The sequence below is a fragment of the Coregonus clupeaformis genome, unplaced genomic scaffold (assembly GCF_020615455.1).
Source record: "Coregonus clupeaformis isolate EN_2021a unplaced genomic scaffold, ASM2061545v1 scaf1225, whole genome shotgun sequence".
Lineage (NCBI taxonomy): Eukaryota > Metazoa > Chordata > Actinopteri > Salmoniformes > Salmonidae > Coregonus > Coregonus clupeaformis.
The window spans coordinates 50,073-75,634 of NW_025534679.1; the positions used below are offsets into that span (position 1 = coordinate 50,073).

Consider the following 25,562-nt stretch of genomic DNA (forward strand, 5'->3'; position numbering starts at 1 on the left):
AACTGGTTGAATCAACGTTGTTTCAATCTCATTTTAACAACAAAATTCTATGTGATGACGTTGAATCAACGTGGAAAACTGATTGGATTTGCAAAAAGTCATCAACGTAAAGGATTTCGGGTATAATTGTCTTTTTTTTACCCAACTTTTATCCTAAGTCCAATGAGATGGTTAGCATTTTTGTTGATTTTACTTTGGGTTCACGTTAGTAGACAGTCAAAACTAGACGTTGAACTGACGTCTGTGTCCAGTGGGTTGTGTGAGGGCGACTGACACTGTGCATGAACAGGCCAAATAAACCACACACTGAGAACATCATGAGTAGCTAGAGGTGTAGAGTGTCTAGTCTGATGCAGCTCTACAGAATGTACCCAACTGGGCCTGACATGAACTGTTTGTCTTCCAATGTCTGTATTCAACATTTGGGCCAAAACATATCAACAGATGCCAAATAAAGATACTCTACCTGTTACTTTCTCTAGATTTCATTCACTTTCTGTGTGCGGAGAAAGCATGTTCAACAGTGAAAAATTCATGTTCAAATGGATAGTTTAATACATTTCAATATTTCAGTTGACCGTAGTCATATTAACCAGCTCTTTTAGTTCAGAGTGTTTAACAGGATTGACACACAACAACGATCAATCACATCCCTCTAATTCTGGGAGGGTCTCTCAAACATTCTAGGTAGAGGCAACAAAATACTTCTTTCACCTCCCATCAGTCTCAGTCGACTCACTGTTTCTGAGGCAGCTGGTTGAGTATAAATGGATATGTCATAGGAATAATCAAATTATGGTCAATTTCTATTTGCCAACAGGGTGGGTTGCCGTCAATTTTGCCCTGTGAGTATGACTGAATAGAGGCCTGTTTGTGGTCCCCTCTCTCCTTCCCTCTTTCCCTCCCTCCCTCCCTCCCTCCGACTGACTGTTTCTCTGTCTGGCCACACCGGTTCACCTCCCTGGCCCAGAACTCCTGGCTGTGTGCTCTTTCTCTCTCCCATCACACAATCGCCCTCTTTCTCGCTCTCTCTTTCTGTTTGTCTCTCTCACTTTCTTACCCATCACTCACAGTCACTCTGTCTTCCACACTTTCTCTACCATACTCTCTCTCCAACACACTCTCTCTCTCTCTCTCTCACTATTTCTCGCTCTTCCTGTCCTCTCTGTTTCTATCTTACAAGCTCTCTCTTGCCTGTTTCGCCCTCTGTTGGTTGTTCCATGAAGCTGATCGGTTGGAAACATAGAGATAGAAAGAGAGCCCATTATCGCTTTGACAACATAGGCAACGCCAGTGAAGGCTATTTCCATTTTAAAGTATTTATTCTACTTTATTCTATGAGTTTATTGGTGGTTCATAAATAAACTGAAAAGGTGCATACCATCACCTACTGTGCTGGAGTGTGTGAACAGGCATAAAGCCAAGGTAGGTAATTTACTTCCATCTGCAGTGCTGGAATGTTTGCTCAGGACTATAATTCATTGGCTTATCCCTCCTGTGTACCTAAATGGAATTCTGTGATCCCTCATTAACCCATGGGAAGTCCCACGCAGTTTACTTCTATAAAATAGTGAAAACCTTAAAGGGGCAATTTGCAGTTTGAACAATAACAAAGCGTCCACCCCACCACTGATTTAGTAAACAGCTGAGGGATGGAGCTGGATAAATGTAACCACTCGCAAACTCATGGACAGAGCTATGGATACAAGGACTGACCGACCATCCATGATACCAAAATGATAGTTTTAACCATGTTTTGAGTGTTTGTTTACATGTACATTGTTTACAAACAAAGGAGTAAAACTATCTTAAATGTTGGGTTCTGATAGGGTATGACAGTTGAACTAAGCTCATCTACTGTATAAGTTATATTCTTCATGAATCAATGGGTATTTACAATTAATTAAAATAGTAAAAAAATTGATGTAGCAACTGCAGATTGACCCTTTAATGATGGCGCTGCCCATGCAAAAACAGGTTTTGCAAAAACTGGCAAGTTTGCCCTCTATGGTTGGAAAACAAGGAAGGGATATAAATAAATAAGTCGTTTATAGTAGTTTTCTATACTACAATATTAGACATTGTTCCCCAAACACAGATGTGACTTGTCGCTTTCTTCCAGCAGTTGATTTAGTCTTTTCTGTCTTTGGCTTTGCGGATTGTGTGTGAAGGATTACATTTTTTGATTGAATTGAATGGTTTTAAAAACACAAACAAACCAAGCATGCCTCGCAAAATCATTAACACATGAATCAAAAGCCTCTTAAGGTAGACAATTTATTTTACAAAAATATCAGCTGAGATCAGCTCCTATGTCGTACAGGAAAATGTTTACAAAGAGAGAACAGTAAATGCATACCATACATGAAGTTTAACTAACAATACGCATAATATTACAGTTGAAGCTGAGGTCCGGGTTGAACTACAGGTTCGTTCACACTTACTGATAGATCACATTATAGGCTACAGCAAGATTTAGGTGGGTCCATAATGTACTAAAATTTTTGACCATTATTGGTCCAAAATGAAAGTATAGTATTCATACATTATATTATAATACAACACTGTGACACATCTATCAACAGTAAAGATCTGGCTCATGACATCAGAAGAACTGTGTAACTTGTAGATGTTTTAATACTAATTAGTGTACTTCAATGATAATCTGAGGACAACCACTGGAAATTAGCTAAGGTATGATGGTGCAATGCATCTGACTGTTGTTCATTCAATGTCTCGATTATATCTGTCCCTATCAAATACAACAAAAAAACTGAGCAAGGAAATCTCAAGTCCTTGAATGGTGGACTATGACAAATGTTCCTGATCTCATTGACCACAGGCTAGATGCAGTGAGTGGTTGACCCTGTGTGAGACATGCATGTTCACCATGGTGCTGCTAACCTGCTGGTGTAAATCACAAGGGAGGCTGCTCACAAGGAGGACCATAGTTAACATAGTATAGCCACTAAGTACAGATAGATAATTCTCCCATTTGTTGTTAGCATGCCCCAGCTACATTAGAAATCCTCAAACCATACCACAACTTCACACCATAACCCAACCTTCGCACCCTATACATTTCTATACATGAGACAAACCTATTCATTTGTGGATTGTGATCTGTTACCATATTAGAAGAGATGTGAGATTGGTGGTATGTAGATTTTTCACATATATCAGATTTACGGCATACCTGCACTGTAGCAGTACACCCCATGCTTCTGGTATGGAGGGGGGAACCCAAAGCTGCGCACCCCTGGTTCCAGGGGGCCACAGTTGCGGCTGGGGTTGGTGATGGGGTAGCGCAGGCTCCCGTCGGCGAGCCATCCGGCATCACAGCGGTCCAGGCCCATGAACCTCCAGGCGGCGTAGAGCTGGCCCACCTTGGCTATCTGGGCCCCGTCGTCGAAGCACGCCTGCTGGGCCTCAGTGAGGTTGAGCTTGTGGGGGTGCTGGAGGTGGTAGACCTTCCCTGGAGAAGAGAATGGGAAACTGTACTGTCATCCAAATCCAAGCTTAGCTTATCTAAAGCTACACTCTTAGCAAAAAAGGTGTTATCTAGAACCTTAAAGGGTTCTTCGGCTGACCACATAGGAGAACCCTTTGAAGAACCCTGTTGGGTTCCATGTAGAACCCTTTCCACAGAGGATTCGACATGGAACCCAAAAGGGTTCTATGTGGAACCAAAAATGGTTCTACCTGGAACTAAAAATAGTTATCCTACAGGGACAGCCGAAGAACCCTTTTGGAACCCTTTTTTCTAATTGTGTACACATCTAATTACACAGTGTATATCTGAGATAATAAACTGGCTGGTTCGAGCCCTGAATGCTGATTGGCTGACAGTCGTGGTATATCAGACCTTATACCACGGGTATGACAAAACATTTATTTTTACTGCTCTAATTACATTGGTAACCAGTTTATAATAGCAATAAGGCACCTCGGGGGTTGCGTCGTGCCTAAGAACAGCCCTTAGCCGTGGTATTTGTCCCATGGCGTTTGCAACGCCAGGGTTGTGGGTTCGATTCCCACAGGGGGTAGGAAAAAAAATAATGTATGCATTCACTAACTGTAAGTCGCTCTGGATAAGAGCGTCTGCTAAATGACTAAAATGTAATGTAAATGTAAATATACCACACCTCCTCGGGCCTTACTGCTTAAGTGTATAATCTAATTACACAGTGTTTATCTAGGAGTGTGTCATCTAATTAAACAGTGTTAATCTGAGAGTGTATCATCTAATTACATAGTGTTTATCTGAGATTGTATCATCTAATTACACAGTGTTTATCTGAGATTGTATCATCTAATTACACAGTGTTTATCTGAGATTGTATCATCTAATTACAGTGTTTTTCTGAGATTGAATAATCTAATTACACAGTGTTTATCTGAGATTGTATCATTTAATTACACAGTGTTTATCTGAGATTGTTTCATCTAATTACACCATGTTTATCTGAGATTGTATCAACTGATTACACAGTGTTTATCTGAGAGTGTATAATCTAATTACACAGTGTGTATCTTCCCCATGGAATGTTCAGAAGTAGAAAAGTGTCTCACCTCGGAGGGGGGAGGAGGAGCAGAAGACGTCGTAGCGGTGGAGGTGGCGGTGGCGTCTACCATAACTCCTAACCCCGGGGACGAGGCCCAGCCCCCCACAGGGCCTTCGGGGCTTGGTGATGGGGTACTGCACTGTCCCGTCAGCCAGCCAGCCTGCGTTGCACCAGTTCAGACCCTCCTTCCAGGCCTGCAACAGCTGCTCGAAGGTGGCCAGAGTGGAGTCCTGCTCCTCGCAGACTTGCTGGGCATCATGGTAGGTCAGGTTGTAGCGGCCGTGAGGAGACTGGTAGGGAAACACCACAACTGGAGGGGAGGGGAGCAAGGGATATGCAATGACTGTAATGTAATTCATCCAAACAACAGCCCTGCCACTGGAATTGCAATAAAGCTGAGGGATAGGGCTGGAGAAAATTAACCACATGGTGCAAAGGCAGACAGTCCATGAGATCTAAATGATAGTTTTAACCATGTTTAGAAGCTTTACAAACAATAGCGTAAACAACATTATATTTGGGGTTTGTGATGGGGTAAGGCAGTTGTATATTACATTTACATATGTATTCAGACCCTTTACTCAATACTTTGTTGAAGTACCTTTGGCAGCGATTACAGCCTCAAGTCTTTTTGGGTATGACGCTACAAGCTTGACACACGTGTATTTGGGAAGTTTCTCCCATTCTTCTCTGCAGATCCACTCAAGCTCTGTCAGGTTGGATGGGGAGCGTCGCTGCACAACTATTTTTAGGTCTTTCCAGAGATGTTCGATTGGTTTCAAGTCCGGGCTCTGGCTGGGCCACTCAAGGACATTCAGAGGTTTGTCCCGAAGCCACTCCTGCGTTGTCTTGGCTGTGTGCTTAGGATCGTTGTCCTGTTGGAAGGTGAACCTTCGCCCCAGTCTGAGGTCCTGAACGCTCTGGAGCAGGTTTTCATCAAGGATCTCTCTGTACTTTGCTCTGTTCATCTTTCATGGTCTGAGAGTCCTTTAGGTGCCTTTTGGCAAACTCCAAGGGGGCTGTCATGTGCCTTTTACTGAGGAGTGGCTTCCGTCTGGCCACTCTGCCATTAAGGCCTGATTGGTGGAGTGCTACAGAGATGTTTTCCTTCTGGAAGATTCTCCCATCTCCACAGAGGAACTATGGAGCTCTGTCAGAGTGACCATCGGGTTCTTGGTCACCTCCCTGACCAATGCCCTTCTCCCTCAGATTGCTCAGTTTGGCCAGCTCTAGGAAGAGTCTTGGTGGTTCCAAACTTCTTCCATTTAAGAATGATGGAGGCCACTGTGTTCTTGGGGACCTTCCATGCTGCAGACATTTTTTGGTACCCTTCCCCAGATCTGTGCCTGGACACAATCCTGTCTCGGAGCTATACAGACAATTCCTTTGAACTCATGGCTTGGTTTTTGCTCTGACATGCACTGTCAACTGTGGGACCTTATATAGACAGGTGTGTGCCTTTCCAAATCATGTCCAATCAATTGAATTTACCACAGGTGGACTCCAATTAAGTTGTAGAAACATCTCAAGGATGATCAATGGAAACAGGATGCACCTGAGCTCAATTTCGAGTCTCATAGCAAATGGTCTGAATACTTATGGAAATAAGGTATTTCTGTTTTTTATCTTTAATAAATGTGCAAAGATGTCTGAAAACCTCTTTTCACTTTGTCATTATGGTGTATTGTGTGTATATTGATGAGGAAAATGTTTTATTTAATCAATTTTAGAATATGTCTGTAACGTAACAAAATGTGGAAAAAGGAAGGAGCTCTGAATACTTTCAGAATGCACTGTTTACAAATGAAGGGGTTATTTGAGGCTCTCCCTCACTAATTGATTGTACAATGGATACACATACGATTTCAGTTTGTGAATGTATGATACGGGGGTTGGAGACATGTTAATTTCGACATTATAAAGAAAACTTTTATAAACAATGGCAACACTGCCATGTTGATCTGAGCCTTGCTGTTGGAAAATCATAACAGCGTCTGACTTTCGGCTGAGCAGATGCACCTCCCACGACTTCACTCGTCAACTTTCGTCTACAGTCAGTTGCTTTAGCCTTACCAATAGAACGCGCCCTATGGCTTATCACTACTGATCTGGGAGTTTCAACTGAAATTCCGGAACTGCGGTATGCATCAATCTTTCCACATTGAAAAAACAGTTAAACTTACCCTGAATTCAAGCAATAACGACACACATAATAAAAAAAATATATTGTGTTATAACTGCATTATAGCTCCTGTCCAAATGTTGTGAATGAATGAATATACATCCATGTCATAGTCACCAGTCAACTCCATTACAATCAAAGTAACTTCAACTTCAACCAGTGAATGATTGCGATGGCTAGCTATGCTATCAGTCTGTCTTAATGAGTGTTAGCATGCTAATAGCATACCATGCACACAAAAATGTACATTTCTAAAGGATTTGGAGTAGGTTGATATCGATATCAGCAAAATTATTGGACATTTCAAACATTCCCAGCTAATGAGAAAACAGTCATGGTATTTAGTGTAAGAGAACGAACAAGATTTAACAAGGCAAGCGTGGGCTAATTTGAATAGGCGCCAACAGCAGATTTTTACATCCCCACGTGAACGGCATGAAACGTCACATTTTGTTAAGCTATATCATTTGATCTGGTTAGCTCATCTGTTAAACACCTATCCAGGCGAGATCTGGCATGCGTCTCCTACAGTATGTGGTCAGGCATGAACACCACCATTGATACTTATCCAGGGTTTTCAAATAACATTCTGGAACTGGGGTACAGACCAAACTATTGCCATAGAAAACGGTTCAAATTAGCCTGAATTCAAGTAATAAAGACACATATACATATATACACATACATATGCACTACCAGTCAAAAGTTTGGACACACCTACTCATTCAAGTGTTTTTCTTTATTTTTACTATATTCTACATTGTAGAATAATAGTGAAGACATCAAAACTATGAAATAACACAAATGGAATCATGTAGTAACCAAAACAGTGAAACTTTTGACTGGTACTGTTTATATATATATATACAGGTGAAGTCGGAAGTTTACATACACCTTAGCCAAATACATTTAAACTCAGTTTTTCACAATTCCTGACATTTAATCGTAGTAAAAATGCCCTGTCTCAGGTCAGTTAGGATCACCACTTTATTTTAAGAATGTGAAATGTCAGAATAATAGTAGAGAGAATGATTTATTTCAGCTTTGATTTCTTTCATCACATTCCCAGTGGGTCAGAAGTTTACATACACTCAATTAGTATTTGGTAGCATTGCCTTTAAATTGTTTAACTTGGGTCAAACGTTTCAGGTAGCCTTCCACAAGCTTCCCACAATAAGTTGGGTGAATTTTGGCCCATTCCTCCTGACAGAGCTGGTGTAACTGAGTCAGGTTTGTAGGCCTCCTTGCTCGCACACGCTTTTTCAGTTCTGCCCACACATTTTCTATAGGATTGAGGTCAGGGCTTTGTGATGGCCACTCCAATACCTTGACTTTGTTGTCCTTAAGCCATTTTGCCACAACTTTGGTAGTATGCTTGGGGTCATTGTCCATTTGGAAGACCCATTTGCGACCAAGCTTTAACTTCCGACTTCAACTGTATGTATATACACTGCTCAAAAAAATAAAGGGAACACTTAAACAACACAATGTAACTCCAAGTCAATCACACTTCTGTGAAATCAAACTGTCCACTTAGGAAGCAACACTGATTGACAATACATTTCACATGCTGTTGTGCAAATGGAATAGACAACAGGTGGAAATTATAGGGAATTAGCAAGACACCCCCAATAAAGGACTGGTTTTGCAGGTGGTGACCACAGACCACTTCTCAGTTCCTATGCTTCCTGGCTGATGTTTTGGTCACTTTTGAATGCTGGCGGTGCTTTCACTCTAGTGGTAGCATGAGACGGAGTCTACAACCCACACAAGTGGCTCAGGTAGTGCAGCTCATCCAGGACGGCACATCAATGCGAGCTGTGGCAAGAAGGTTTGCTGTGTCTGTCAGCGTAGCGTCCAGAGCATGGAGGCGCTACCAGGAGACAGGCCAGTACATCAGGAGACGTGGAGGAGGCTGTAGGAGGGCAACAACCCAGCAGCAGGACTGCTACCTCCGCCTTTGTGCAAGGAGGAGCAGCAGGAGCACTGCCAGAGCCCTGCAAAATGACCTCCAGCAGGCCACAAATGTGCATGTGTCTGCTCAAACGATCAGAAACAGACTCCATGAGGGTGGTATGAGAGCCCGACGTCCACAGGTCGGGGTTGTGCTTACAGCCCAACACCGTGCAGGACGTTTGGCATTTGCCAGAGAACACCAAGATTGGCAAATTCGCCACTGGCGCCCTGTGCTCTTCACAGATTAAAGCAGGTTCATACTGAGCACGTGACAGACGTGACAGAGTCTGGAGACGCCGTGGAGAACGTTCTGCTGCCTGCTGGTGTGGGGTGGCATTTCTTTGGGGGGCCGCACAGCCCTCCATGTGCTCGCCAGAGGTAGCCTGACTGCCATTAGGTACCGAGATGAGATCCTCAGACCCCTTGTGAGACCATATGCTGGTGCGGTTGGCCCTGGGTTCCTCCTAATGCAAGACAATGCTAGACCTCATGTGGCTGGAGTGTGTCAGCAGTTCCTGCAAGAGGAAGGCATTGATGCTATGGACTGGCCCGCCCGTTCCCCAGACCTGAATCCAATTGAGCACATCTGGGACATCATGTCTCGCTCCATCCACCAACGCCACGTTGCACCACAGACTCTCCAGGAGTTGGTGGATGCTTTAGTCCAGGTCTGGGAGGAGATCCCTCAGGAGACTGTTGTTTACGTTAGTATATGTTTTAGTGTAATGTCATGTACAACAGACAGGAAGTGGGTTGTAGACAGGGGAGACTGGTGATTGGCCAGAAGAGGGAGCTTCATTGTTTATAAATAGGGGTTAAACGAAGAAGAAAGTCAGAGCGGCCATGGCAATCTGAGGTGCCGTTCTCCGGATACCGCGGGTCTGTACTTATGCTGTAACCTCGTGATTTTAATAAAAGCCTCTAACACGATGCAGCTTGAACGGACTCTTTGTTGACAGCAATAATGGCCACCATTCACCCGATACGACAAGACCATCCGCCACCTCATCAGGAGCATGCCCAGGCGTTGTAGGGAGGTCATACAGGCACGTGGAGGCCACACACACTACTGAGCCTCATTTTGACTTGTTTTAAGGACATTACATCAAAGTTGGATCAGCCTGTAGTGTGGTTTTCCACTTTAATTTTGAGGGTGACTCCAAATCCAGACCTCCATGGGTTGATACATTTGATTTCCATTGATAATTTTTGTGTGATTTTGTTGTCAGCACATTCAACTATGTAAAGAAAAAAGTATTTAATGAGATTATTTCATTCATTCAGATCTAGGATGTGTTATTTTAGTGTTCCCTTTTTTTTATTTTAGTGTACAGTTGAAGTCTGAGGTTTACATACACTTAGGTTGGAGTCATTAAAACCTGTTTTTCAACCACTCCACAAATTTCTTGTTAACAAACTATAGTTTTGGCAAGTCAGTTAGGACATCTACTTTGTGCATGACACAAGTAATTTTTCCAACAATTGTTTACAGACAGATTATTATTATTATTATTATTATTTCACTTATAATTCACTATATTACAATTCCAGTGGGTCAGAAGTTTACATACACTAAGTTGACTGTGCTTTTAAACAGCTTGGAAAATTCCAGAAAATGATGTCATGGCTTTAGAAGCTTCTGATAGGCTAATTGACATCATTTGAGTCAATTGGAGGTGTACCTGTGGATTTATTTCAAGGCCTACCTTCAAACGCAGTTCCCATTTGCTTGACATCATGGGAAAATCAAAATAAATAAATCCCAGAACAACAGCAAAGGACCTTGTGAAGATGCTGGAGGAAACAGGTACAAAAGTATCTATATCCACAGTAAAAAGAGTCTTATATCGACATAACCTGAAAGGCCGCTCAGCAAGGAAGAAGCCACTGCTCCAAAACCGCCATAAAAAAGCCAGACTACGGTTTGCAACTGCACATGGGGACAAAGATCGTACTTTTTGGAGAAATGTCCTCTGGTCTGATGAAACAAAAATAGAACTGATTGGCCATAATGACCATTGTATGTTTGGAGGAAAAAGGGGGATGCTTGCAAGCCGAAGAACACCATCCCAACCGTGAAGCACGGGGGTGGCAGCATCATGCTGTGGGGGTGCTTTGCTGCAGGAGGGACTGGTGCACTTCACAAAATAGATGGCATCATGAGGAAGGACAATTATGTGGATATATTGAAGCAACATCTCAAGACATCAGTCAGGAAGTTAAAGCTTGGTCGCAAATGGGTCTTCCAAATGGACAATGACCCCAAGCATACTTCCAAAGTTGTGGCAAAATGGCTTAAGGACAACAAAGTCAAGGTATTGGAGTGGCCATCACAAATCCCTGACCTCAATCCTATAGAAAATGTGTGGGCAGTACTGAAAAAGCGTGTGTGAGCAAGGAGGCCTACAAACCTGACTCAGTTACACCAGCTCTGTCAGGAGGAATGGGCCAGAATTCACCCAACTTATTGTGGGAAGCTTGTAGAAGGCTACCCGAAACGTTTGACCCAAGTTAAACAATTTAAAGGCAATGCTACCAAATACAAATTGAGTGTATGTAAACTTCTGACCCACTGGGAATGTGATGAAATAAATAAAAGCTGAAATAAATCATTCTCTCTACTATTATTCTGACATTTCACATTCTTAAAATTAAGTGGTGATCCTGACTGACCTAAGACAGTGAATCTTTACTAGGATTAAATGTCAGGAATTGTGAAAAACTGAGTTTAAATTTATTTGGCTAAGGTGTATGTAAACATCCGACTTCAACTGTATATACACATATATAACATTTGAAAAAGCGTTATAACTGGATTATAGCTCCTGTCCGAATGTTGTGATGAACATATTTATGTCATTGTCACCAGTGAACTCCATTACACTCAAAAGGTGTTTCAACCTCAACCAGTGAATGCCAACTATGAATAGCTATGCTCATCTATTATGTTATACAACATACGCTATGCTATGTTACTAGCTCATATGTGCATGATAATAGCATTTCCTGTACACAAAAAACTATGTATGCAGAAGTGTGATAACAGTATCAGCCACAGATTCTTTATCTGACATTTCAAACAAAATTCCCAGCTCATGAGAACATTATTTAGTTCAAGAGAATAATCAAGATTGAAGAATTCAAACACAAACCAGGTCTGAAGCTGAAGACCTGGTGGCACTGCAGAAACATCAACGCACTCCCGGCCAAGACTCTAACCTCACACTCACACATACTACTACACTGACACTCCAACACACACACACACAATCTTGTACAGCTAACCTTGTGGGGACATACAATTCAGTTCCATTGAAAATACTATTTTCCCTAACCACTAACCCTAAACCTAACCCTAACCCGTACCCGTACCCTTACCCTAACCCTAACCTTAACCTTAACCTTAACCTTAACCCTAACTCAAAAACCTAACCTTAATCCTAAACCTAAAACTATCCCGATCTCCTAACCCTAACCCTAATTCTAACCCTAACACTAATTCTAACCTTAAACATACACTCCCTAGAAATAGCATGTGACCTCGTGAGGACCAACAAAATGTCCCCAGTTGGTCATTTTTCTCTTGGTTTACTATTCTTGTGGGGACTTCTTGTCCCCCCCCCCCCACACACACACACTTCACATACGCTGCTACTGCTCTCTGTTTATTATCTATGTGTAGTCACTTTACCCCTAGCTACATGTACATATTACCTCAATTACTTCAACTACCCCGTACCCCTGCACATTGACTCGGTACCGATACCCCTTGTATACAGCCTTGTTATTGTTCTTTTATTGTGTTACTATTGTTCCTTTAGTTTATTGAGCAAATGTTTCTTACTTACTTTTTTAAAACTCTGCATTGTTTGTTAAGGGCCCGTAAGTAAGCATTTCACGTTAAGGTCTACACCTGTTGTATTCAGATTATGTGACAAATACAATTCTGTTTTATTTGAGGTTGCAAATTCAAATCCCGGGGGAGTTAACATTGAAAAGTGAGTAGCGTATGAGTGAAGATGCACAGCCGCAGTGTAATCATGTATTCAATGTTGTTAATAGCAGTGTTGCAATGCTTGAACAGATGGAGGCAGAAGTAGAGCAGGACACTAAGTGTTAGACCAGGATCCTATCCTGGGTAATAGGCATAGGTGCTTTTTAAAGGCAATTTCTTATTGAGCCGACATATGCAGTGTTTACCGTGAATGGGGTCTTCGCGAACGAGGGAACTTTGCCTTAACATATGCCCAATAGACATAACCCATGAATGGATTGAATCCCAGCCTTTATGTTTTTCTGAACCTGTTAAAAACTTCACGGCAAAACATGCTAATTATAATCTGGTGATGTGCTCATTGACATAAATGAAACATTGCCGAAACTCACAAAAAACGGGACACTTTCATGTAAGGAGAACAGTAAAACATAACATTCCACAAAGGTTTCAGACCCAGAAATTGTTAGGGTTGTGTGTGAGTCAGACATTACAATGAGCCCGTCCTCCTATAGCTCCTCCCACCAGTGTAACGGAGATAAGATCATGCTGTAAACTCAATCCGCAGCTTGAAATGTCGCCAATAGTGCCATTGAATTTGATATTTTTTTAGTGGCGCAACTGGTTAGTACGTTGTCAGGCAGGGTGGGCACGTGTGTTGGCGAGGCAGAGGGCACAAGATCAAGTACTGGTAAGGATGTTGTGAGCGAGGAAGCAACACTGCTACGCAGCACAGTGAAGCCTGGTACATGTGCAAAGATTTAATTAATGTTTGAATTGAACTGAATGTTATAAAAACACAAACAAACCAAGCATGCCTCCAAAGTAAGCAAAATCATTAACACATTAATCAAAATGTTGACTATTTATTTTACAAAAATAAGTTAGTATATGTGTCTGTTATCATCTAAAACCATGTTAAAACCCACCACCTACATAATCAAACCAACCAACCAAGTGAGGTACAGGCCATACAGTATGAAAGATAAGTACTTGCTTTCGAGATAAACATAATAACAGCTTATAAATCATCACAGAACTGGTTTTCTTTGATAATCAATTAATTAGTTATTAATTCTGAGCTCAGCTCCTATGTCATACACAAATATGTTTACAAAGAGAGTACAGTAGATAAATACAATACATGAAGTATAAATAACAATATGTATAATATTGCAGTTGAAGCTGAGGTCAGAGTTTAAATACAGGTTCATTCATACTTAGTGATGGATCACATTATAGGCTACAGCAAGATTTAGGTGGGTCCAGAATTATTGGTCAAAAATATTAATATTATAAAATTATTATTATTATTAAGTATAATATTCATACATGACATTAGAGGATCAGTCAGAGTAATTCAAGGAACACTTCACAGTTTAACCTCATATCATCCAGCATATATTACATCCAGCACCATACCAGTGTCTGCATATGTGAAAATGTTTTTGTAGTCAACAAGTTAGGAGAAAAGGTTCTGAGGAAATTACCCCCGTTGATGTCATTTTCAAATTAAAACAATGATTTTCGAAGACTGGAAAGTCATTGTATATTTGAAAATTACAGATGACATCACTGGGAGTAATTTTCTTACAACCTTTTCTTCCATCTTTTTGACTACAAAACATAGAAACGTGCCATTTTCACATTTGTAGACTGTTATGGTGCTAGATATAATGGATATGAGGTAAAAAATCTGTAAAAAAATATACCCTTTAACATAAAGAGCAAGGACATCCCAATCCAGGGAGAAGTCATTGAACAAAATGTACCTTTTGTTACAGTGAGTGGCTAACCCTGTGTGGAACACTCATGTTGTTCACCATGGTGTTGCTAACCTGCTTGTCTAAATCACAAGGGAGGCTGACAGACTAGGGAGGACTATCATTTACATTTACATTTAAGTCATTTAGCAGACGCTCTTATCCAGAGCGACTTACAGTTAGTGAATACATTTTTTATTATTTTTTTATACTGGCCCCCCGTGGGAAAATTACTATAACTATAACCCTGAAACATAACCAACAGGGCATCGTATCCCAGTATTATTATTTTTTGTCAAGCCTTGACCACAGTAGAGGCCCTCACACACCATACCACCACTTTACATCATAACACAGCCTTCTCACCATAGCATCTTGAATTTCTATGCGTGTCAACAACCTATTCATTTGTGGATTTTGGTTTGTTCCCCTACCTACTACGAGAGATGTAAATGGTATGACCTAAGGGTAGTATGTACTTTTACCACGTATATCAGATGCACCGCGTACCTGCACTGTAGCAGTACACTCCGTGCTTGTGGTGTGGTGGGGCAAACCCAAAGCTGCGCACCCCTGGTTCCATGGGGCCACAGTTGCGGCGGGGGTTGGTGATGGGGTAGCGCAGGCTCCCGTCAGCGAGCCATCCGGCGTCACAGCGGTCCAGGCCCATGAACCTCCAGGCGGCGTAGAGCTGGCCCACCTTGGCTATCTGGGCCCCGTCGTCGAAGCACGCCTGCTGGGCCTCAGTGAGGTTGAGCTTGTGGGGGTGCTGGAGGTAGTAGACCTTCCCTGGAGAAGAGGACATGGCAGAGACCAGAGGTGTATAAGGTGATCAATTCACTGAAAGTTCACCACAAAATTAAAGTTACAGTAGGAGTCAATTGCAGATGTCTTCAAATGCATATAACAGAATGTACATGTCACGATCGTTTACGGACGAGACGGACCAAGGCGCAGCGTGATAAGCGTACATGTTTATTACAACTGTGCAAACACGACAAAATAACAAACAAACGATACGTGAAGTCTTAAGGTACACACAACAAACCTATACGGAACAAGATCCCACAACTAACAGGTGCCAAAAGGCTACCTAAGAGACAACGAGCGACAGCTGCCTCTGATTGGGAACCACCCCGGCCAACATAGAAATAGACATACCAGATACTACACCATAGAAACAACACAACACGGAATATACACACCCTGACTCAACAAATAAATGTCCCCTGAGTCAGGGCGTGACAGTACCCCCGCCCAAAGGTGCGGACTCCGACCGCGCCACATAAACATAACAGGGTAGGGGCCGGGTAGGCATTCCGCCTCGGAGGCGGATCCGGCTCCGGGCGTGACCACCACTTTCTCTCCACCTCCCTGTTGCGCCCCTGGTTTGGTCTGGACCTCGGCGCGCTGCTTCCCCTCTCCTTCCCGGACAGCCTGCCCAGTCACACGCTTCCTTGCGTGAGTACGGGGAGTTGGCTCTGCTCTAACACTAGGCTCCGCCAACCACCCTTTTAGCCCCCTCAAAAAAAATTATTGGGGCTGTCTCTCGGGCTTCCTCCTCGGCCGGCACCTTCTGCGTTGCCGCTGCTCCTCTCTATAGCGCGCCTCCACTGTCTCCTCCCAAGGACGGCGATCCATTCCGGCCTGAATCTCCTCCCAAGTCCAGGATCCCTTCCCGTCCAGGATCTCCTCCCAGGTCCAGGCTGTCTGCTCCTGAACACGCTGCTTGGTCCTCGTTTGGTGGGATCATCTGTCACGATCGTTTACAGACGAGACGGACCAAGGCGCAGCGTGATAAGCGTACATGTTCATTACAACTGTGCAAACACGACAAAACAACAAACAAACAATACGTGAAGTCTTAAGGTACACACAACAAACCTATACGGAACAAGATCCCACAACTAACAGGTGCCAAAAGGCTACCTAAGTATGGTCCCCAATCAGAGACAACGAGCGACAGCTGCCTCTGATTGGGAACCACCCCGGCCAGCATAGAAATAGACATACCAGATACTACACCATAGAAACAACACAACACGGAATATACACACCCTGACTCAACAAATAAACGTCCCCTGAGTCAGGGCGTGACAGTACACAATAGAGTGGCTTGTGAAAGTATTCACCCCCCTTGGCATTTTTCCTATTTTGTTGCCTTACAACCTGGAAATAAAATTGATTTTTTGGGGGGGGTTGTATCATTTGATTTACACAACATGCCTACCACTTTGAAGATGCAAAATATGTTTTATTGTGAAACAAACAAGAAGTAAGAGAAAAAAACAGAAAACTTGAGCGTGCATAACTATTCACCCCCCCAAATACTTTGTAGAGCCACCTTTTGCAGCATTTACAGCTGCAAGTCTCTTGGGGTATGTCTCTATAAGCTTGGCACATCTAGCCACTGGGATTTTTGCCCACTCTTCAAGGCAAAACTGCTCCAGCTCCTTCAAGTTGGATGGGTTCCGCTGGTGTACAGCAATCTTTAAGTCATACCACATATTCTCAATTGGATTGAGGTCTGGGCTTTGACTAGGCCATTCCAAGACATTTAAATATTTCCCCTTAAACCACTCAAGTGTTGCTTTAGCAGTATGCTTAGGGTCATTGTCCTGCTGGAAGGTGAACCTCCGTCCCAGTCTCAAATCTCTGGAAGACTGAAAAAGACTGTGGGGATGGTGTTCTTGGGGTGATGAGAGGTGTTGGGTTTGCGCCAGACATTGCGTTTTCCTTGATGGCCAAAAAGCTCAATTGTAGTCTCATCTGACCAGAGTACCTTCTTCCATATGTTTGGGGAGTCTCCCAAATGCCTTTCGGAGAACACCAAACATGTGTGCTTATTTTTTTTTTTAAGCAATGGCCACTCTTCCGTAAAGCCCAGCTCTGTGGAGTGTACGGCTTAAAGTGGTCCATGGACAAACTCCAATCTCCGAGCGGCTCCTTCAGGGTTATCTTTGGTCTCTTTGTTGCCTCTCTGATTAATGCCCTCCTTGCCTGGTCCGTGAGTTTTGTTGGGCGGCCCTCTCTTGGCAGGTTTGTTGTGGTGCCATATTCTTTCCATTTTTTAAATAATGGATTTAATGGTGCTCCGTGGGATGTTCAAAGTTTCTGATATTTTTTTATAACCCAACCCTGATCTGTACTTCTCCACAACTTTGTCCCTGACCTGTTTGGAGAGCTCCTTGGTCTTCATGGTGCCGCTTGCTTGGTGGTTCCCCTTGCTTAGTGGTGTTGCAGACTCTGGGGCCTTTCAGAACAGGTGTATATATACTGAGATCATGTGACAGATCATGTGACACTTAGATTGCACACATGTGGACTTTATTTAACTAATTATGTGACTTATGAAGGTAATTGGTTGCACCAGATCTTATTTAAGGGCTTCATAGTAAAGGGGGTGAATACATGTGCATGCACCACTTTTCCGTTATTAAAAGGTTGTAATGCCACAAAATAGGACAAATGCCAAGGGGGATTAATATTTTGCAAGGCACTGGAATGTACTGTGCTTGACTCTAGTTGTAGGGTAAACTATCTCTATATCTGTGCCTGTGTAGTGTGTACCTGTGTAGTGTGTACCTGTATAGTGTGTGTACCTGTGTAGTGTGTGTACCTGTATAATGTGTGTGCCTGTGTAGTGTGTGTACCTGTGTAGTGTGTGTACCTGTATAATGTGTGTACCTGTATAGTGTGTGTACCTGTATAGTGTGTGTGCCTGTATAGTGTGTGTACCTGTATAGTGTGTGTGCCTGTATAGTGTGTGCCTGTATAGTGTGTGTACCTGTATAGTGTGTGTGCCTGTATAGTGTGTGTGCCTGTATAGTGTGTGTACCTGTATAGTGTGTGTGCCTGTATAGTGTGTGTGCCTGTATGGTGTGTGTACCTGTATAGTGTGTGTGCCTGTATAGTGTGTGTGCCTGTATGGTGTGTGTACCTGTGTAGTGTGTGTACCTGTATAGTGTGTGTGCCTGTATAGTGTGTGTGCCTGTATAGTGTGTGTGCCTGTATAGTGTGTGTGCCTGTATAGTGTGTGTACCTGTATAGTGTGTGTGTCTGTATAGTGTGTGTACCTGTATAGTGTGTGTGCCTGTGTAGTGTGTGTACCTGTATGGTGTGTGTGCCTGTGTAGTGTGTGTACCTGTATAGTGTGTGTGCCTGTGTAGTGTGTGTACCTGTATAGTGTGTGTGCCTGTATAGTGTGTGTACCTGTATAGTGTGTGTGCCTGTATAGTGTGTGTGCCTGTATAGTGTGTGTGCCTGTGTAGTGTGTGTGCCTGTATGGTGTGTGTGCCTGTGTAGTGTGTGTACCTGTATGGTGTGTGTGCCTGTGTAGTGTGTCTCACCTCGGAGGGAGGAGGAGAAACAGAAGACGTCGTATCGGTGGAGGTGGCGGTGGCGTCTACCGTAGCTCCTAACCCCGGGGGCGAGGCCCAGCCCCCCACAGGGGCTCCGGGGCTTGGTGATGGGGTACTGCACTGTCCCGTCAGCCAGCCAGCCTGCGTTGCACCAGTCCAGACCCTCCTCCCAGGCCTGGAACAGCTGCTCGAATGTGGCTAGAGTGGAGTCCTGCTCCCAACAGACTTGCTGGGCATCATGGTAGGTCAGGTTGTAGCGGCCGTGAGGAGGCTGGTAGGGAAACACCACACCTGGAGGGGAGCAAGGGATATGTAATGACTTTAAAGGCACAATCCTTCATTTGTTTGTCAGCCAAACAGCAGCCTTACTTGGTTAGCCTAACTTAGTTAAAGCTGAGGGATGGGGCTGGACCAATGTAACACTTAAATTCATAGAGGGAACTATAGATGTAGTGCATGACAGTACATGAGATCAATAAGATGGGGTAAGGCAGTTGAACAGTACTAAGCACATACATTATATTTTTCAAGAATCAATGGGTAGGCTATATAATATATCATTCATTTAAATGACCACATAATAGCTGTAAATATTGCAGATTGCGCCTTTAATGTGTGTGATTACAGTCGTGATGGGAGGGACTGGATGATACTCACAAATGAAGTTGTTACACGGCACTATAATATAGTTTACCTCGTAGCTCGAGGTTGACGGTGGCGCTCTCGTCCTCCAGCCCGTCGATGACCTCACAGCGGTAACGTCCCGTGTCATTGAGCTGGAGTTCAGTCATGACCAGCGAAGCATCTCCTGGCGAGTCCTCTCTGAGACGCACCCGGTTCCTGAGAGATAAATAGATGACTTTGTTATCTTCAATGTGTTCAACAGATGTATAAACATTTTTGTGCAGGCAAACTCTAGAACTCTAGAAATACAGTATAGAAATATAAAGTATCAAAATCTAAGGCAGGAGCTAAGAATCAGTGGAAATATAAAGTATCAAAATCTTGAAGTACTACAGTATGGGAGCATCTGTATAACTCACTAAGTCAGGAGCTAAAGAAATACATGTATATAACATAATGAAAGTTGAATCGAAATGCTAAGGCAGGAGCTTAAGTTAAAATGGAAACAATATAAAGTAACAAAATCTGTGGCTGGAGCTTAAGAAATACAGTTGGAAATTAAAGTATCTGAGTCTAAGGCAGGAGGGCAGTATGTAAATATAAAGTATCAGAATCTAAGGCAGATTGATTAATATATGGAAATGATAAAGTATTATAATTAATCTTATGACATTTAAGACAGATACATTTGGACATTTACAGAAGTATCAATTTCAGGGGCTTAGATACATTTTAATAGAGTCTATTAAGAAAGCTTTACTTACTCAAGTATGACAATTGAGTATTTCCACTCGGAAGTGAGCTAAGCTATATTATATTACAGTATGGAAATATAAAGGTCTTTACGGCAGGAGCCTAAGAATTACAGTATGGAAAAAGCATCAAAATCTAAGGCAGGAGCAAAAGAAATACAAGTATGGAAATTATAACAATTAAAGGTGGGACGCATAAGAAATACAGTATAGAAATATAAAGTATCAAAATCTAAGGCAGGAGCTTAAGAAATACAGTATAGAAATATAAAGTATCCAAATCTAAGGCAGGAGCTTAAGAAATACAGTATAGAAATATAAAGTATCAAAATCTAAGGCAGGAGCTTAAGAAATACAGTATGGAAATATAAAGTATCAAAATCTAAGGCAGGAGCTTAAGAAATACAGTATGGAAATATAAAGTATCAAAATCTAAGGCAGGAGCTTAAGAAATACAGTATGGAAATATAAAGTATCAAAATCTAAGGCAGGAGCTTAAGAAATACAGTATGGAAATATAAAGTATCAAAATCTAAGGCAGGAGCTTAAGAAATACAGTATAGAAATATAAAGTATCAAAATCTAAGGCAGGAGCTTAAGAAATACAGTATGGAAATAGAAACACAAACACTCAATAAACACAAATGATCATATGGTTTTAGAATGAATGGGTCTGCATCAAGAATAGCTAGAGTACCTGAAATCCCCAAAGCTGTGAATGCGGGGCCCAATGGCCACCAGAACGTCCGTCTCATGGCCCCCCACGACGGGCAGCCACGACCACTTCACCCGCACCCTCCTGGGGGAGCTCAACTCTGGCTCGTACCAGTATCGGCAGGATAGGGTGGCGTTACTCCCCCGGAAAGCGAACACAGAGGGCTGGGAGGAGTCCACGTGGAGCTTTACACCGTTAAAGTGGACTAGAAGGGAGAATACACACGAAACAGCAGTTAGTCCGACTTCATTTGGGTCTGTGCAACCTCCTCTGAGATGTTGAATTGATAAGCCATTTATGGGTCGTGTTCATTAGGCACCAAGGGACTGAAAAAGGGAGGAACTACCTGGACTTGTTCAATAAGAAAGGCTCATTGTCGTTTTCAATTACAAACATTTAGATGTATGTTACATGGGAGGTGGATGCATTGCCCCTACCTAAGGCATGTACTCATTTTCAACTCTTCATTCATAAAACATAAGTGTATGCTCCTACTCTCTCCATTGCCATTTCCGTTGAGAATGTCTTGGTAGAAGAATCTGTTGGAGGAGTAGCCGAGGGTGGGCAAGCAGGAGAGGAGCAGCTGCAGCAACATCACCAACAGGGGGCGAGGGTGAGCCACCATCATCCTGGTCACTGAATGATAGAGGATACAAACAACTATAAGGCTCTGGGGTACGACTATAGTGTCTTTAGCCTAATTATAATACTCTCCCTTCTCCCCGAAGTGGGCACTTGTTCACTTCCCTCATGGATATAAAAGGACTGACATCTATTCAGCCAATTCAACCATCATTTGAATTATTTTAAATCCTTGAGTGGGAGCGAACCAGTGCCCAATACAGGGAGAAGGTACAGAAATGGAGTTGGTATGGTGTCTTTGACTGGACCCCCTTCCCAATGGTTCCCATATGGTGGGGTGGGACCCAGAGGAGGGTCACAGCTAATTCCCTCTGGGTTGGGGCCTGTTTGGACACATTGCTTTAGATAATGTGGTGGGTCTAAGAAAAAACCTTAACAGCTGTAAAGGGTGTGGGAACCACTGACTTTGACTGACCCCAATTTCAGCCCCCTGCCCTTTCGCCACAGCTAGTGCTATCCGAGATCCTTAGGACCTCCCTACTCTAAACCCTAACCCTAAACGTAACCCCTAACCTTACCCTAACCATAAACCTTACCTAACCATAACCCTAACCTTAACCCTTACCTTAACCATTTTAAATGTCAACTTCAATGGGAACCCAAGGATCCCAGTTAGCACCACACCCCCCTAGCCTCTCTCTCCCCTGCTGCTGGCCTATTTCCCAAGCCCTAATTCTGTTAAATTCCACTTGCATCTAAACAGTAGTCATAGCTATAAACTGCCAATGGGTGGCAGTATCATATCATGTTTTATATGGAAAATCTGCAACTCAAATCAGATTTAAGAAGAAATTAGAAGTTTATGTCACTGTGTGAGCATTACAATGGTTGTAGATAAAAATAAAAAATAAAAGTGTGCAACGCTGTCATAAAGCAAAGGGTGGCTATTTGAAGAATCTCAAATATAAAATATATTTTGATTTCTTTGGTTACTACATGATATGCGTTATTTCATGGGTCTGATGTCTTCACTATTATTCTACAATGTAAGAAATAGTAAAAAATTAAGAAAAACCCTTGAATGAGTAGGTGTGTCCAAACTTTTGACTGGTAGTGTATATTTAGTACCTAAACTTTGGCTCCTAGTCAAAGGCTGGTATGAAAACAAAATCTTAATTTAGCAATAATTTGTCTGTGCTCTTGCTCCAGATATCAGTGCTTCTGACCCAAATACAGTCTAGTTAATCAGGGTGAATACGGGAACTAAAGGCATAATACAATAAAATCGATCTAAAACATTTTACTGCAGTTCTCTGCCCTGAATACTAGATCTGAAAGGCAATTTAATTTACTGTCTATAGTCTCTTTTTCCTGTTAATTTCTCTGAGAAGGGTTGCCATGGGGTGGAGGGTAGGGGTTGTTGTGTTTGTAGGTTATTAAGCTATTAAGTCATTAATGTATTTTGTGTTTTACAGATTATAAAGAAATTACACATTTGGAACAGTACTCAAAATATTCAATAGGCAACAATACATGTGGTTTGAATCAACATCTCAATTAGACTTCTTGATTATAATAGTCTTTGACTATAATATAGAAGCCTATGGAGGCTATATGCACCGTAAAAGTCAATCTTCCAGAAAGGTGGTAAGGAATATGATACTGCCTGCTGTTCTGCACACCTGGCATGTGTGGGAAACTCTTTCATCATCACATGCCAGTGTTTTCAAAACTTTAGAAAAGATAGTAGCTTACATATTTTATTAATTACACATAGCAACGATTCCAGTAATACAACTTATCAACATACATAATGTAGCGACGATTCTAGTAATACAATTTATCAACCTGAATCAGAATAATCGTTTTCAACCTGATTCCGTTAATCTGTCATTTGTTTTATGATATTCTTCATGTGGTGATTATTATTTACTTACAGTTTCACAACTAGCTGGTACAATGCCGCCTGACTTTTCTTCGAGTTTTTTATTAAGCCCCAAAATATTATATCAAAGGAAAGGGAGAGATGCAGCTCCTTCTTATGGATGTTCAGCAGAAAAAAAGATGTGTACGTATGCGGAGTTCTTGGACGGTCTTCAGAAAAGGTACCCGCCTGTGGTTACATTGACACTGTGGATTCTGACCGCAATGATGACGCAAAAACCATATCCAAGCACTTGGCTTCAAAAATATACATGAAAATAATCTACAAGGTCTCCCAAAAACCTTGAGTAATAATTTACTGTTGTGTGAATTTATTAAAAACGAACGAAAACCGATCCACCGTTCCAAATATGACCATTTGCTTTCATTATAAACGGAGCCAATGCATAATTGCCAGGTCAGCAGAAATAATGATGGATATGCTCTAATACACTGCATGAATTGAGTCACTTTCTCCAGTCTCTAATTAAAGGGGCATTCTGCGATTGCTACATGCATTTTTTTTTACTTTTAAATTAATTACATATACCTATTGATTGAAGAATATAACTTATAAATGCCTCCTGAGTTTAGCTCAACTGTTGCACCCCATCAGATCCCAAAATGCAAGCTTGTTTTACTTACTTTCTGTCGACTTCTGCCTGCTGTGTAGTTATGGGGCCCCTCTCTCTTACAGCCGTCATTACAGAATCCCTATCTTCTATCACAACACCAACCATAACAAATGAGCTCATCTTGGCCAGCTGTTGGGGGAGTAGATGGTTGGTTTTCAGCTTGCAGAAAGAGAAGACAGAGAGGGTTATGCTCTCTTCTGATCCATCTATCCTAAATACACACTGAAAAGCAGATGTTAGTCATCCGAGATGCATGGAGCACTCCAGCTGGACACTGTTGTTTCTGGGCGCAACCTTTGCTTTTACGGTGCACTTGCACTGTGTCCACACACGTGTGTGTGTGCACATAGACATACATGCACGCATATACACACGCAGGCGCACACACACTCTCTGTCACCCCTCTTGCCAAACACACACACACACACGTTTGTTTTAATATCCTTGTGAGGACCAAACAAGTGATTCCCATTCAAAATCCTATTTTCCCTAACCCTTTAGGCATTCCCTTCTGAAACAGTTCGGAAACACTTTGTGCATACAGTGCCTTCAGAAAGTATTCATGACTTATTCCACATTTTGTTGTGTTACAGCCTGATTTTTTCACCCATCTACACACAATACCCCATTATGACAAAGTGAAAACATGGTTTTAGAAATGTTATCAAATTTATTGAAAATGAAATACAGAAATATCTAATTTACATAAGTATTCACACCCCTTTGCTATGACACTCCAAATTGAGCTCAGGTGCATCCAATTTCCATTGATCATCCTTGAGACATCACTACAACTTGATTGGAGTCCACCTGTGGCCAATTCAATTGTTTGGACATAATTTAGAAAAAAACACAGCAGTCTACATAAGGTCCCACAGTTGACAGTGCATGTCAGAGCAGAAACTATACCATGAAGTCAAAGGAACTGTCCGTAGATCTCCTTGATAGAATTGTGATGAGGCAAATATCTGGGGAACCTTTCGGTTACTGGCATAACACTCTTACCCACTAAGCTACCTGCCGCCCAATGACCCCAAGCATACAGCCAAAGCAATGCTGGAATTGCTTCAGAACAAGAATGTGAAAGTCCTTGAGTGGCCCAGCCAAAGCCCAGACTTGAATCCCATTGAAAATCTGTGGAAAGACTTGAAGATTGCTGTTCACCGCCGCTCCCCATCTAATTTAACAGAGTTTGAGAAAATCTGCAAGGAACAAATCCCCAAGTCCAGATGTGCAAAGCTGATACAGACATACCCAAGACGACTCAAAGCTGTAATCGCCGCCAAAGGTGCTTCTACAAAATATTGACTCAGCGGTGTGAATACTTATGTAAATGAGATATTTCTGTATTTCATTTTCAATAAATTAGCAAACATTTCTAAAAACATGTTTTCACTTTGTCAATATGGGGTATTATGTGTAGATGGGTGAGGAAAAAATCAATTTAATCAATTTTGAATTCAGGCTGTAACACAACAAATTGTGGAATAAGTAAAGGGAATTAATACTT

The 25,562-nt window shown here is 42.2% G+C and overlaps 1 protein-coding gene across 2 annotated transcripts; it reads right to left on the minus strand.

Moving 5' to 3' along the window:
- Positions 1–2,258: 2,258 nt before the first annotated feature.
- On the minus strand, positions 2,259–24,331 carry LOC121583005 (hyaluronan and proteoglycan link protein 3). Of its 2 annotated transcripts, none has more exons than XM_041899216.2 (8): positions 24,063–24,331; positions 21,408–21,548; positions 20,895–21,117; positions 19,516–19,661; positions 18,810–19,112; positions 14,971–15,249; positions 4,573–4,875; positions 2,259–3,475 (listed from the first exon to the last, which is right to left on the minus strand). In XM_041899216.2, coding segments are annotated over exons 1-8 (1,686 nt in total). In that variant the 5' UTR covers positions 24,064–24,331; the 3' UTR covers positions 2,259–3,185. The 2 variants fall into 2 exon arrangements, with proteins under 2 accessions (XP_041755150.2, XP_041755151.2); XM_041899217.2 differs by lacking the exon at positions 24,063–24,331 and adding an exon at positions 23,432–24,008.
- Between the last annotated feature and the right edge of the window lie 1,231 nt (positions 24,332–25,562).

Excerpts from the sequence above, each read along its gene's own strand:
- LOC121583005 (XM_041899216.2), bottom strand. Across the intron at positions 19,113-19,515 it reads CGTCAACCTCGAGCTACGAG|GTGTGGTGTTTCCCTACCAG; the intron begins GTAAACTATATT and ends GCTCCCCTCCAG. Across the intron at positions 15,250-18,809 it reads TTTCTCCTCCTCCCTCCGAG|GGAAGGTCTACTACCTCCAG; the intron begins GTGAGACACACT and ends CCTCTTCTCCAG.